This window comes from Osmerus eperlanus, chromosome 6 (genome assembly GCF_963692335.1).
Source record: "Osmerus eperlanus chromosome 6, fOsmEpe2.1, whole genome shotgun sequence".
In the NCBI taxonomy this organism is placed as follows: domain Eukaryota; kingdom Metazoa; phylum Chordata; class Actinopteri; order Osmeriformes; family Osmeridae; genus Osmerus; species Osmerus eperlanus.
This window is the reverse complement of record NC_085023.1, coordinates 21,797,801-21,808,501: the sequence shown is the minus strand read 5'-3', so window position 1 is coordinate 21,808,501 and position 10,701 is coordinate 21,797,801. Positions and strand designations below refer to the sequence as shown.

The following is a 10,701-nucleotide window of genomic DNA, read 5'->3' as shown; positions in this document are numbered from 1 at the left end:
CATGGTCACGCCTCTCTCCTCCAAAGGCCCTGCCCCTCTCCTATAAGGCCAGCCTGAGTCCGATGACAGACCAGGGCTGGAACGGAGGAAGCCCGCTCTGCTGAGGCTGCAGATCCACAGGAGAGAGCTCCTCCCCTGGGAGACTGGAGCCTCTATCCCCCCGGTCCTCTCAAGCCCTGGCCTCCAGCGTTGAGGCAGACCCCCCTCCTGGATCCTGACTTACTGGAGGGGCTTGTGGGAGGTGTGGAGGGGTGAAGAATCGCTGCTCCTTGCGCTGCATGTGTGCTGCTCTCGCTTGCTAGAACCAAGAAGACCGTGTGTGTGTGTGTGCGTGTGCGTGTGTGTATCTGAGTGTGAACCTGGGTTGGATATGGTTCGCCAGCCTGTTTCCTTCACTAACTTGGTTTGTTGTTTGTATTGAGCTACTCTCACTGCTGTCCACTGACAGACATATTTATTATCAATGAAAGCAAAAAAAAAAATAGTATTTCTTTTGTTCTTGTATTTGTCCGTCTGTCCTAAAATGGATCAAGTGCGCTGGAGCAGAGGGGGTCCTGTCCTCTCTGTCTGCAGGATAGAGGAGAGGGATCAGATTGGTAGGGTGGGGCAAGTACAGGCACTGGCACAATGCTCTCTATCCCCCCCCCCCACACACACACACAGGGATTACAGCCCCCCGTGGGGATACAGCCACCCGGGACCCCTAATCCCCTCCTCTGATGAATAATCTCTCACACAACTGAATTAGTCATCACTTACACGAGGCCCTGGAGACACTGTCCACCTTGGCTTCAGCCTGGCACCGCACTGAGCACTTACAGCCACATGAACATCTGTCTGCACTGAGTCTCCACAAGTACAATCACTCTCTCAGGTCCACAGCTCTCCCTGGGTCCCCCCCTCTGCAGGGTGGCAGCAAAGTGCTGCGGGTTAAAGAATCCATCAGATCACCTTCAGGATCAAGCAATATTCTCTCTTGCATTTCTATAACTAGAACTTTCACATGTGCGTTGAAGGTGCGTTAAGGTTTATTTTGCCTTTGTCTTCTCATGGTCTGAGAAAACAAAATGACGTCTTACATTTCACGCCTGTGCTGATGTTTACGAGAAAGGGAACGTTGTTTCCTGTCATTTCAACATGGGTTCATCCTAACGTGACTTGACCCGTCGTCTGTGCGTCCAGAGAAGATACGCCGGTGAGGAGGAACTGAAGCCTCAAGCAGAGGGGATGCTACTTACCTGCTCTGAAGATGTTTACAGCTTTTTTTTCTTTGCTTTGCTTTTTTGGCTTGTATCTGTTCCCTTCGTACAGTATGTGTGCATGTGCATCTCCTTCTAGACATTTCTGCCAGCTCTGAACATCTTCAGGATGTGTGCAGACTCATCACAAGACTGTTCCTTCTGAGGGGCCTGGTGTTAAATTGCATGGATGCTATTCGGTGAAAGAGGCACATTTACCAGGAGAAGTTTTGAAAGCGGGATGTGTCATTTGTTTTGTGACAGAGAAAGACGAAATTAAAGAATGTTATTTTTTGTTGTTGTAAAGCTCAAGATTATTGTTTTATTTTATTGAAGCTGTTTATTAATTTTTCCCTTTGGTGGATCTGGCCTGCCCTTGTCATTTGGTTTCAAGAGTGGAGCCCTGTTATGTTTTTGTAAATGTGTATGGACAAACTAAGTGATCAGTATATATAATACAAATATAAATATTTAAGAAACTTTACATTGAGTGTCTGTGTATTGTCCCTGTATTTAAAGTGTTTATTTCTCTCTAATATTTATAAAGAAAGGTTAAGATTCAGACCAACAATTTTACAGCTCATTAATACCAAACCCTTGGGTCACACCGTGGTCAGCCTGTTTCTAGAAGAATAGGCCATCGAGGAGCAGGCTGTGGCAGGAACCAGGACCCATTTGGGCCGACATTGAGACCATGATGTCCAGTCAGATGTCGTAGTAAGCAGGGGAGTGTCTGCGTCCCTCGAGCGCCCTGCAGCAGTAAACGCAGATTCAATGTGTAATACGTTCCATAACTTGCCCAAGCAGAGAATAAGGGGAGGCATCGTCGGAGTGTGTGATTTTAGATATTCATGAATACTATCAAAACGATGCATGGCGGATACGTTCTGCATTTGGATGATTCTGTGGCATCAGTGATCTGAATGCCTGCCTCCCCATACTGCCTACGTGCCGCCGTTTCAAAACGTCCATTCCTCATCTTCAGTGGTTTCTGCCCCATATTCCATCGTCATAAAGAGGTTTCCCCCTGCTGTATGGGTAATTTCTCCAGGTCCAGCGGTGGTAGTGGGTGCTAATCGAGGTCTGGCTGTGTGAACAGTAGACAGACCATCCTTGAACGGAATATGCGTAAATTCACGGCACATTTTGGGGCGAGACGCGGCACAGCACGCGGCTAAAACAGCATCACCGTCAAAAAAATATAAACAGTCGCGGTCAAGACGGGGTTTCCTCGATCCTTCACTCGTTTGGAATTTGACAGATCCTTTTGTTGGGTGGAGTCAACCCAGAAATCTCAATCTCGGAATCATTGACATATTTCAGGTAGGCTATTTCGCTCAGGTTATTCTTGATTTTCCCCCTCAATATTCGATGATGACTGGTGTATGATAGCTTATTTGCGTTTTTGATTTCAAGCGAAATTATGCATGTTGATTATAAATGTTGATTGTGGGGATTTGTTTTCCTTTTCTATAGTATATCTGCTACAACAATTGCGACGGACAGCTACACGCAGGTATTGCTTATTTAACGGTTAATATTGATTACTTAAATGTAATAATAGAACGTCTTTCCACTACCACAGCGCACGGCTGTGATATTAAATGTAAATATCACGTCCTCTGATTCGTTTGTTTATTAAGACCAATCGTATGGTCGCCTACAAAAAATCCGACTCACAAATATGGAGACGGCTAGATATGACCGAGGCTATGTAGTTCGTTATTAATTGGTTATAAGCCATTTTGGGCGCGACCTGGAAAATGTATGTCGTTGAATAGTGTCTTCTCTGTTACCGAACCGCACGTTATTGTCATTACAAGCATGCACTAGCAGGCCAGGTAATGGTGTTCAGTGACTGATCCTGTCATCAGAAAGACTGCTGCATAACAGAGTGATTTTGATTATAAGGATACAAAATACACGTAACGGTTTCTTTTGCGATGAATAGGCCTATTCATCAAGGCCCCTAATATATTGTGTGGCCTTGTGGTGAGCTGGCTTTTAACGCATGGGTCACGAGGTAAGATTATTGAGTGTGAAAACCCAATCCTTGGAAGGTTTCTTTCTTTCTGAATGCAACAACACCCAACCCAACCACCTGCGAAGGACTACCTGGACAGCACTGGATAAGACCTCACCAGCATCTCTCCTGTACCTTCCTCAGAGACCAACCTCAAGAACAAGAGAGGGAACACCAGTCTTCAGCGTGTCAAAAAGAGATGTAAGCAATCTTTACCATGTGCGGCCCAAATTTCAGCCTGTTCATGTACTGCTTGATACTGAAATTGATTTAACCAGTGACTATCACAAGTGACAGACATCATTTTGAGTCTCCATAGTCACACACATGTACAAGCTGAGCCAGAGATAAACTCAGAGGCTACAAGATGGCTTTCCAGTCTGCAGAACAGCAGAAAAAGAGCAGCATTAGTGCCTTTTCTGATGAACAGAAGCCATCAGAGCTGTGACCAGTCAGTGGCCCTGAAAGAGCATCTCAGTAGAAAATATACAGAAACAATTATTAAACTGATCCTCTTGAGATAAGTGCCCCCCGTCTATGACACTGACGTCTCACGGGGGCGTAGGCAGGGTGTCCCTGAGGGCGGAAGCTGGGTGGGTCTAATGGAAGGCATATTGGCTCCATGGCTCATCTGTGCACCCCTCCCCCCCCTCCCCCCCCCCCTCCACCACCCCAGGAGCGCCATGAAGGACGGCATCGCCAACAACAGCACAGCCAGCATCTCCCAGGCCAGGAAAGCAGTGGAGCAGCTGAAGATGGAGGCTTGCATGGACAGGATAAAGGTAAACACACATCTGTGCTCGCCTACTACAGTCTGGAGTGTTAGGTGTGTGCTCGACTACTACAGTCTGGAGTGTTAAGTGTGTGTTGTGGGTGCCGGCTGATATTTGCTACCTTATAATTGTTCTTTGATGGATTATTGTTGGAAGGGGAAGTTAGGTATGTGACTGACTTTGTTGTTGTTGATGCATGGCTGCCTTAGTGGACGTTTACCATTAAATATTTAACGTTATTAGCGGATGTGGGGTTTCAGTTAGTACATGTACATGTGCTACCAAATGAATTAATTGCAAATTCAATAGCATTGAATAGCATTGGCCCATTTGGTATTTAAACAAATCCTACAATATTGAATGAAAGTCAGGAGATACTTAGAACTAAAGTAATGAGTCCAGCTAAAACATTCCTTACTAAACAATACTGTCCATTTAGTTCTGTTCCTCTAAATTTCTTGAGGCTGAACACAAGGGGATGGATGTTTTGATCATTAAATTATATCAGATTACCATTTGAAAAAATCCCTTTGTCCTCCTAGAATAGTTACACGGTCAATGTAGGGAGTTTCTTAGATTTGCGACAAGCTGTTATCAAATTAAATAATAAATGTATCAAAGATATTGACAAACTGACCATCATGGCCTGGTTCACCCTGAAAAGGGTTCCCTTTCATCAGACCATGGCTTCCTGTTAACAACCACATATATACAAGGGGAATTCCCTTTTACTCTAATGGTGAAGATATCAGGTAGTTCCTTAAACATTTGGATTGATGAAGTCAGTCAGGGTGTGTCCTTTTGTCTTGAGCTGCTTCAGAAGACGCCCTGTGTGAGCTGGGATGTCTTCTGGCACTTTGGAAGGATGTTTGCTCATTCATTCCTAGCACAAAAGATTATAAAATAATAAACAAATACAGTAAATTATTATTTAAATGATCAAATAGCACAGAGAGAGCAGAGCATGTGGCTTCTTCTCTGTGGAGACTGAAGGTTGAGGAAGACACTGCTACTCCTCCTCCCTCCCTCCCTCCCTCCCTCCCTCCCTCCCTCTCTCTCTCTATCTCCCTCCCTCTCTCTCTCTATCTCCCTCTCTCTCTGTCTCTCTCCCTCTCTCTTTCACTCTATCTCCACATACTGTGAGGCTGCAATAAAGATTTTGACACTCCCTCTATTTTTATCTCCCTCTTCTGGGATTGTATCATTTTGCAGACTGCAAACATTCCTCTAGTGAAATAGGAGATAGTCATTGACTTTGCACTTTTCCTGGTACACGCATCCACCCTCCCAGTTTATATATATTTTTTGCAGAATAAGGTATTTTAAGTGTCTACAGTGTGTAGAATCAACACACAATCTTTGGTCTCATTCGTTCTTTCCTAAATAAATTCCAAACTTGAGAAGATGGTGTTCGGTGGACTTGAGCTAACTAAGTTGAACTGCTGAATGTTGTGTTTTTTCTGTCAAAGACATAACGGTCCTGCGCCCTCAGAGCACACGGCATCATCTGATTCCGTGTGCTGCTCATGTGCTCAGGGAGTGATCGCCCCGGAGCGGGGGAGATGGACTCGGCTCTCTACCCTGGTCTGGAGAGCTGCCATCTAGCATCGTTCAGTTCAGCTCAACAATGGTGGCTTACATGAACAACCCACCTCCCCTCTGTTGTAGAGAAAAACGATTACCTCTGGAAATAATGAGTGGGGGGGGGGGGGGGACATTAATTACCTCTCCTTGGAGTCCTTCTAGAAAGTTCTAGTCCTTGTCTTAGTCTTTCTCGTCCTGGTGAGCCCTACCTGAACTCAAGTCGAACATGGAGGCTTTTCACTCAAGGAGAGAACCTCTCCGCCACTGTAGGAGAAACGCAGCTTTTGAGGAACATGTGGAATGACAGAGAGAGGGGAGGAATGATGAGCCAGGGATAAACATCTAGTAGAGTGAGACAGACAGAGTCTGAGGGAGAGAAGAAAGAGATGGAGGAGAGGGGGAGAGAAAGAGAGAGGCAGAAGAAGTGACAGGGAGGAGAGGGGGAGAGAAAGAGAGAGGCAGAAGAAGTGACAGGGAGGAGAGGGGGAGAGAAAGAGAGAGGCAGAAGAAGTGACAGGGAGGAGAGGGGGAGAGAAAGAGAGGCAGAAGAAGTGACAGGGAGGAGAGGGGGAGAGAAAGAGAGGCAGAAGAAGTGACAGGGAGGAGAGGGGGAGAGAAAGAGAGAGGCAGAAGAAGTGACAGGGAGGAGAGGGGGAGAGAAAGAGAGAGGCAGAAGAAGTGACAGGGAGGAGAGGGGGAGAGAAAGAGAGAGGCAGAAGAAGTGACAGGGAGGAGAGGGGGAGAGAAAGAGAGAGGCAGAAGAAGTGACAGGGAGGAGAGGGGGAGAGAAAGAGAGAGGCAGAAGAAGTGACAGGGAGGAGAGGGGGAGAGAAAGAGAGAGGCAGAAGAAGTGACAGGGAGGAGAGGGGGAGAGAAAGAGAGGGGCAGAAGAAGGGACAGGGAGAGGTTGCCTCCCTCTGTTAATCCTCTAAATCTCTCATTCTGTGTTCACACCAAACGCTAAACGAATTATTTGCGAGATTCGAGATTACATGTAAAGTCAATGGGAATGTGCAGTATTCAGGTCTATTCGCGTGTCGTGAAAGTTTTGTAATGTTGAAATGTCACTGACGTTTTTAGAAGAAATGGAGGGCACGAGTATTGCCACTGTCGCTGGGCATCCGACATTACTTCGTATTTGTTTATAGTAGTCATTTTGGAAGTGGTTGAAGACAATTCACGCGACTCCTAGCGATTCACGCGAATAAACACAAATGAACACGAAGCGAAAATGTGTTCATTCGCGCGAATAATTCGCTTTGCGTTTGGTGTGAACACAGCATAGGGGTTCTGACAGGGGAAAGAGACATGGGCGCCGAGGGGAACGGGCTCTCCGTGCTGCTGATTGAGGGGTCGCCGTACTCATTAATTGCTCAATCAGCCAAAGGAATGTGATCCGTGCTAATTAGGAGGGTTTTCCTCTCATCACGGGGGTTCTCTGTAATCACAGCCTGCTGTTTTTGATGACATGGCTTGTCTGGGCTTGAAGACTCGCCATGCCTTGCCCCTTGTCCCTGTTCCCTGATCTCTTCTGAAAAGCAACGGTTTTGGGGGTTATTATTAATACACCTCGACTAGCTTTTTTATTTTATTTTTCTGAAGGGTCGCAATTTTGTTAATAGAAAAATAAATAACATTGTGTTTCCGATCATGCTAAGACATGCTTTCGAGATGGTGTTTGTGTTATTTGTATTGCGCACACCACACACTCACACACACACACTCTCACACACCACACACTCTCACATACCACAAGCCAGTTGTAATCGATGTTACTGCTACTCATGGTGTCGTTTACAGCAGGAATGAAAAGCTGTCTTTTCTTTTCAGTATCACATGACCGTTTTGGTATCACGCCCTGTCTGTCCATCAAAGTCGCAGAAATAGAGATTTGCAGCCAGAATTGTGGGAGTTGTATTCCCCAGTGAGGGAACAGGTGGGTCATTCAGAGAGACGGGGCAGATGGTTTAGGCCTCATCTCATCTCCCAGAGCCACTGTCTTTCCTGCAACACAGCTGCTCCTCCCCTCTCCCTCACCGGGCTACCCTTCCATAACCCCCCCCCCCGATCCAGAGGGGAAACCGAGCCAGACTGTTCATTCAGTGAAGTATGGATCCAAAGTGTGATTTTAGTGACAGCCTGCCATGCCTGATCACCTTTATCTCCCCGCTCTGCCTCTCTCCCTTGTCTCTCCCTGCTCTGCCTCTCTCCCTTGTCTCTCCCCGCTCTGCCTCGCTCCCTTGTCTCTCCCCGCTCTGCCTCGCTCCCTTGTCTCTCCCTGCTCTGCCTCTCTCCCTTGTCTCTCCCCGCTCTGCCTCTCTCCCTTGTCTCTCCCTGCTCTGCCTCTCTCCCTTGTCTCTCCCCGCTCTGCCTCTCTCCCTTGTCTCTCCCCGCTCTGCCTCTCTCCCTTGTCTCTCCCCGCTCTGCCTCTCTCCCTTGTCTCTCCCCGCTCTGCCTCTCTCCCTTGTCTCTCCCTGCTCTGCCTCACTCCCTTGTCTCTCCCCGCTCTGACTCTCTCCCTTGTCTCTCCCCGCTCTGCCTCTCTCCCTTGTCTCTCCCCGCTCTGCCTCTCTCCCTTGTCTCTCCCCGCTCTGCCTCTCTCCCTTGTCTCTCCCCGCTCTGCCTCACTCCCTTGTCTCTCCCCGCTCTGCCTCACTCCCTTGTCTCTCCCCGCTCTGCCTCACTCCCTTGTCTCTCCCCGCTCTGCCTCTCTCCCTTGTCTCTCCCCGCTCTGCCTCTCTCCCTTGTCTCTCCCCGCTCTGCCTCTCTCCCTTGTCTCTCCACCGTAGGTGTCGAAGGCAGCGGCAGACCTGATGGCGTACTGTGATGCACACATACGCGAGGATCCTCTCATCATCCCTGTGCCCGCCTCAGAGAACCCCTTTCGAGAGAAGAAGTTCTTCTGCACCATCCTCTGATGGCCTGAGGCCCCGCAGGCCCAGGCTCATCGCTGCCCGGCTTGTCTGTCACCTACACACCTGAAGCTACTGGCCATGGGCATGGAGTTGAGGTTGGCCTAGAGGACTGTGTTGTTGGTTCTGCTCAGTCCCAGGGGTCTGGAGGGCCCTACACTGGCAAGTGAGCTTGTCATGTTTTGTTCAATAGGTTTGTTATTGCTTCATTATTAGAGCCTTGCTCAGTGCTTAATGAGATGAAAGATGTTTTATATCCTTTCTTTGGTTGTGCTAGATTTCACATGGCTCAGGAAACAAACAAGTCCCTTTTTTTGTGTAAAATAAAAAATAAATAACGATAGCCCTCGTCATTCTCTTGCTAAAAAATATCTTCCAATTCTAATCAGATTTTTTCTCATCTTAAAATAAATTCCCTATTCCAACGACATCTTTCCAAAAAATCTTTGAGAAGATTAAAAGCATTTAAAATTATTCCAATTTAATTTAATTAAATGGCTAAAATCACATGACCTTCTTTCTGTTTGTATTCAGGAAGGCTGAAGATGCTAGAAGCATGATCTATGTGTTTCTTGTAACGTTTAACATTAGTTACAGGGCAACAATTTGACATTTTTCTAGTTTATTAATCATCAATGTTACACTAGACAAACACCCTCAAACAGAACTCCAATCCTGTTCCAATAAATCTGACCTTTCTCAGTCCATAACAATTAGGTTCCTCTTCCCCCAATCATACACCAGTGAATCATAAGTTAACTAGAACTTGTAGATAGCTACATTTGTGAAAAAAGTGATCTAAACTTGTATCTCTCTGTTCCACTTTCCGTTTCAATTTTATTTCACATTTCCACATCTTTATTTGTTTCCTGGGCTTGTTTCCTTTGCCTGTACTGGACTGAATGGCACGGCCTTTGACCATGGAGCCGATCAGAGGCCTGCATGTTACTCCTTAACTCAGCCTCCTTGGATTCTAAGGGGCCTGGTCTTGTAGACTGTACAGTATGTTACCAGTGCCAATATCTGTGAGAACTGTGTATTCTCTACACTGTAATCCCACAGGCTTTCTATCTTACTTTCGTTTGTTTGGAAAAAAGCACAATGTCAAATGTTTCTTTTACATGGTAGTAATTTTTACAGCATTTTGAATTGTTAATTATTATTGTTATTATTGGTAGTTTATGAAATATCTGTTGCACAGCACTGACATCCTTGTGAAGTAGTGCTACCTTAGCTTGTATAATACTTAGGTGAAACATTTATAATATGTGCAATTATTAATACGATTTGAGTATTTTTTAACAAAAACACTGATAAGGGTCGGTTTACATGTTATGATCCCTTCTATGGTTCAGGTTCTTTTGCATCAGCTTTTTTTGGTTCTGTACAACAAAAATCACTGTTGGTATTTCAAATAGGCATTCTTAATAATGATCATACACCCTACCTAGAATTTTTGCTGAAACTATCAGATATCAAGATTTTGCTCAAACTGTTTTGTTTGCAGAATAGTCATGTTTTCTGTATTGTTAACCTGAGACTGCCTCAGGGTACTTTCACAAACCTCAGTGAAAAGGTGGTGCCAAATCTCAATATGAAGTATGGATTTCATGGCCTAACATGAATTTTGCATGGAATTATTTCTGACTATGTGTAACAGGGATAATTGAGAAAACATTGATGAAAAATATTGCCTCTAATGTTATTTCATTAGTGCTTTTCTGTCAGATAGAGAGGTCTGGATGGACTGTATCTGCTGTTCAAAAATAATAAATGAAGTCTTTGACAAAGAAAAGCAGTAAATCGCAGGTGTTTGTAAACCCTGGATTGACCCAAAATGAATTAAAGGAAATGGCAACCCAAGTTCTCTGTTTTGTTTTTATAAAATGCTTTTAGACGGTTGCTGTCGAAAAATTAATGAATTGTGTTGACTCTTTTGTGTGAAGTAGAGACCTCTTGTGGCTCAATGGACATAATTTGACCAGTGCTCTATTTTCAATTAAACTGTTGCATATCATCAGGAGATGCTGTATTAACTTCAGAATGACATTCTACACTAGGCAAGGGTTTTGACTATAATAATGTCTGACTGGTCAGTGGTTGTCCCTGGTAGCCTCACACCCTGCTCAGCCTAGCAAGCGTGCGGATCTTCCTGTATCAGCGCTTCCATG

At 45.6% G+C, this 10,701-nt stretch overlaps 2 protein-coding genes across 3 annotated transcripts in view; both read left to right on the top strand.

Annotated features, from left to right (window-relative positions):
- lyst (lysosomal trafficking regulator) overlaps positions 1–1,722 on the top strand; it is a 60,224-nt gene extending 58,502 nt beyond the window's left edge. Inside the window, exon 56 of the mRNA XM_062464553.1 lies at positions 1–1,722. This exon is cut by the window's left edge and continues 795 nt beyond it. The gene's annotated coding sequence lies outside the window, so the exon portion shown is untranslated.
- Positions 1,723–2,078: 356 nt separating this feature from the next.
- Positions 2,079–10,421, top strand: LOC134022686 (guanine nucleotide-binding protein G(I)/G(S)/G(O) subunit gamma-4). Of its 2 annotated transcripts, XM_062464417.1 has the most exons (5): positions 2,080–2,561; positions 2,715–2,754; positions 3,406–3,462; positions 3,938–4,043; positions 8,408–10,421. In XM_062464417.1, coding segments are annotated over exons 3-5 (237 nt in total). In that variant the 5' UTR covers positions 2,080–2,561; positions 2,715–2,754; positions 3,406–3,460; the 3' UTR covers positions 8,537–10,421. The 2 variants fall into 2 exon arrangements, with proteins under 2 accessions (XP_062320402.1, XP_062320401.1); XM_062464418.1 differs by lacking the exon at positions 2,715–2,754 and having other exon boundaries at positions 2,079–2,561.
- Positions 10,422–10,701: the final 280 nt, after the last annotated feature.

Coding starts and splice junctions, on each gene's coding strand:
- LOC134022686 (XM_062464418.1), top strand. Junction 4,044..8,407: donor CTTGCATGGACAGGATAAAG/GTAAACACACAT, acceptor TCTCCACCGTAG/GTGTCGAAGGCAGCGGCAGA.